Here is a 4169-nt window from a genome sequence, read left to right as displayed (position 1 = left end):
TCTTTTTTTTTTTTTTTTTGGTAAATTTTGTTCTTTGCAAAAATGACCTGTCATTTACTTTCAAACATTATTGTTAGGATTTTTTTATTACAATTACATTAGTAAATTTATTAAATTAGTAAAATTTGTGGTTTAATTTTATGTTAATAAGTACTAGGTAGTTATAGGTCACAAAATGTTTGAATTGCTCATTTGGTGATATTTCAAACATTATAAATTCTCCTAGGAACATACCTTCCAAACCTTTTTCAGGTTCATTCTATGTGGGGCTTCTATAAGAAAGGAGTTGATCGGCAATTTGTTATCATATTTAAGATCTTTCCATCAGCATCAAAACATCGGTTTAGGAGTTTCATTTTACTTTGAAAACAATAGTTAAAAAAATATAGGTTTCTTTCTTATGAAAGTTTTGTATTTTGTCAGCATTAAATATTTTTGAAATCTAAAACATTTTGATAATTTTTTAAGGAAAAATATTTTAACCCTTCTAATTTGTATGAGTCAGTACTATGGCTTTTGACATTTTTAGTGGGGAATTATATTTGTAGGGAATGCATTACGCCATAATTTTAATCTAGTAGTCATTTTCACTTATTATAAAAAGTATTTTTAGATACTTTATTTGGAGAAAGTTAGTAGAAGCTTCTGAAGCAGGGGTGGAGTATGAAAAAGTTGGAATGGTGGAGTATCATTTTGGGTGATGCTCCATAAAAGTGTACATTCCCTTTTTTTAATTTTTTATTGCTTCTTAAAAATATTTTTGCTATATTTTTTCTAAGAATAAAGGTTTAGATTTCTAAGTTGATGTATGACACTCTCTGTGATCTTTCCCTGGGTCTTTGTTAGCCTTGCCTGACATTCATTTGTGATCCATAACAGCATAGCCTTATTTTTGGTTCTCAGCCCTCAGAGATGCACCTTTTTTTCTTACCTCATGACTCTAAAAAGGAGCTTTCTTTAATATAGCAGATGAGATTAGATCCTCATGATTTATACAGTATGATACAGTGGTATTTGGCACTCATTCACATTTTATTCTTTAGAGTAGTCACATGTTCTGGGACCAAATGGTCAAGGTCCCTCTTTTATATCCCCACCTTCCCCCAGTGTTGAATCCAGGACCTTTTATGTGCAAGTCGAGTTTTCTACCCCTGAGTCTATAACCCCATCTCTAATAACATCTTACTTGAAAATAAGATTGTAGGGTTATATATAAGGCAGAAATTATGTATGTTTTAACTTATCCTGAGAAAATATATTCATAAATTTCCCTCAAAATGTTTAGTTTTGTTCTTTAATCTTTTCAGTATTAGGTATGGCAAATGTAATGGTATAGTAGTATACAGTTTTTACTGTGTTCATACGTATAATGTAACATTTTAGGTCAAAAAATGAAATAGACATGTGCATGTTACCTATTTTTATGAAAGTTAAGTATGCCTGTGATAACAGTTTCATCATATGTATTTGTGATTATTTGGTTGTGTTTTTCCTACTTGTCTCTACTTACTATAAATGCCATGGGCCCAGGAATTGACCCTGCTTTGCTCACTGTTGGTTTAGTGACAATTATTACAGTACTTGATATATATCTGATTGGGTCTCAGATATTTGTTAAGTGATTAACTAAGATTGCTATGGAAATATAAAGTGTAAATCAAGCTAAAAGGAAAAGGGTGTGCAATTTTTCTATTTTACTCAGTGTGTTTTTAGATACTAAGACTGATAATGAATTTTTAAAATTAATTTGTTTTGGTGAATAAAAATAAATGGCCACTTTCTTCTTTGTCTTCTAGGAGAGTATACAAGGAAAGGTTAGGACTTCCTCCAAAGATAGTGATTGGTTATCAGTCCCATGCAGACACAGCTACTAAGAGCGGCTCCACCACTAAAAATAGGTTTGTTGTTTAAGAAGACACCTTCTGAGTATTCTCATAGGAGACTGCGTCAAGCAATCGAGATTTGGGAGCTGAACCAAAGCCTCTTCAAAAGCAGAGTGGACTGCATTTAAATTTGATTCCATCTAAATGTTACTCAGATATAAGAGAAGTCTCATTCGCCTTTGTCTTGTACTTCTGTGTTCATTTTTTTTTTTTAATTTTTATTATAGTGTCCACTATCCCAATCAAAGAATTACAGTCCACATCATCCCCAGAATCCATAAATGTGTTCCTGGCCCACTCTGTATTAGCTTAGTAGAATTACCATTACAAACAAGTTTTACCCATCCACAATATTCAAAAGAACTTGCATTTCTATACCTTAATAGGAAAAAAATTGAGTTTATGTTCCATTGTATGCAGGGGCATATTTTGCTGGTTTGAAAGAGTATGATGCATACAGTTTTCTAGCAATTTTCTTTGTTTCTTTTGACAGCATTATCTTTGCTGTACTCTTGCTGATGGCTGCTAGATTTTAATTTATTTGTTTCCCTACTTGATAACATTAGTGATTCTGATTTCAGTTTTCCATTTGTTTTGCTTTTGTTTTTCCTCATGTAACATTGGTGAAGGATCCAGGAATATGACACAAAGGTGGAATAAACATTAATTTTGTGCATTCTTTGGTAATTTTTTTGTTTTTTGTAACTACAAAACTTTGCTACAAATTTATGCATTTCATTCAAATCAGTGATCTATGTTTGTGTGATTTCCTAAACATAATTGTGGATTATAAAAAAATGTAACATCATAATTACATTCCTAACTAGAATTAGTATGTCTGTTTTTGTATCTTTATGCTGTATTTTAACACTTTGTATTACTTAGGTTATTTTGCTTTGGTTAAAAATGGCTCAAGTAGAAAAGCGGTCCCATTCATATTAAGACAGTGTACAAAACTGTAAATAAAATGTGTACAGTGAATTGTCTTTTAGACAACTAGATTTGTCCTTTTATTTCTCCCATTTCTATAGAAGGAATTTGTACTTCTTATTGCAAGGCAGTCTCTATTGTGTCTTCTCTTGTAGTGTCTTCCACTTGAACAGCATAAGTTTGGAGCACTAGTTTGATTATGTTTATTACAATTTTTAATAAATTGAATAGGTAGTATCATATATATGGATGAAACTGATGTGGCTATCTTTGTTTTTTTATAAAGTAAGGCCCAGTTCTTTAGTCTTAAGTAAATAATGTAATTTCAATATGTAAAAATTCATGAGAATTGGGATTTTGGTGCATCACCATTTGATTGATAGGAACAGTGATTGTAAATCTTGGTTGCAAGTTGAGGTGTTCTTAAGTGTCAGAATGATAGCATAGGGAAAGTACAGGTGGGGGCATATGCATTAGTATTCTTATCAATAGAACAGAATAAATAAGTATTAAGATATTTATATTGGTCAATTGTTGTAGTATGGTTTTTCTGTAAACTTGAAAACTTCATTTCTTCTTTGTAGGTATCATTTGAAAGCAAACTTGAAAAATATTTTGTCTCTGATACATAATTGTATAGTTCAGATCCTGTGAAATGAAGTGTGGCTATCATAGAACAAAGAGCAAGGTGAACTGTAGGTAGCAGAATGGAAATCATTAGTCTATAGGAGATTTTGTCTTTAAGTGGTGATTATAAATGGATCGTTTTCAAACTGATAAACTTGACAAAGATCCTTATAAAATAAAATGGAATTAATAGCATTGGTTTCATTGTAGAATTTTCAAATAGGTTTTAAAGGCTACCACTGATTGTCATTTGACTACTCTAAATGTCACAAACACTCCTTATTCCATATTATAGAAATAGTGAATGTTGTGTGTTTAATCTCCACATTCTGTTCCTAATGTCTGCTATTTAAGCTTGGCTGATTGGTTTAGCTGACATATTGTCTGTGTTGATATGTGTAGTTGTGAGTATTTCAAGAACTTTGTTAAGTGGCTATGATGGTAGTATGTTGGCAGTGAGTGGGATTGGAGTAGTGCATCTATTAGAAGTTAATGTTCTCATTTCCTTAATCCTAAAATGAAGTCCAATTTTAAGAAGTAAAAGCTTTTCCCCACAGAAGAATACATCACACAGTTCTAAGTTTTTTTTTTTTAAATTGTAGCATTTGATTGTTATAACTATTTTAGAATCACAATTTTATTTTAATTCTTTTCCCCAGGAACAGGGAGGGATGATAAATTATTATGAATCACTTTGGGCAATTGCCATTTAAATATCACGGTGACTTG

The 4169-nt window shown here is 31.3% G+C and overlaps 1 protein-coding gene across 2 annotated transcripts in view; it reads left to right on the top strand.

Moving 5' to 3' along the window:
* The window catches only part of Eif4e (eukaryotic translation initiation factor 4E), a 39749-nt gene extending 36875 nt beyond the window's left edge, over positions 1-2874 (top strand). For both annotated transcript variants that reach the window (XM_015484577.2, XM_048813655.1), the window contains exon 7: positions 1797-2874. In XM_015484577.2, coding sequence (XP_015340063.1) covers positions 1797-1911 — 115 coding nt within the window. In that variant the 3' untranslated portion in view covers positions 1912-2874. The remainder of the gene's footprint in view (positions 1-1796) is intronic.
* The last annotated feature ends 1295 nt before the right edge of the window (positions 2875-4169 follow it).

The sequence above is a fragment of the Marmota marmota genome, unplaced genomic scaffold (assembly GCF_001458135.2).
Source record: "Marmota marmota marmota unplaced genomic scaffold, marMar, whole genome shotgun sequence".
Classification (NCBI taxonomy): domain Eukaryota; kingdom Metazoa; phylum Chordata; class Mammalia; order Rodentia; family Sciuridae; genus Marmota; species Marmota marmota.
Note: the sequence above shows the minus strand (reverse complement) of the source record. Positions and strands in the feature narration are given on the sequence as shown.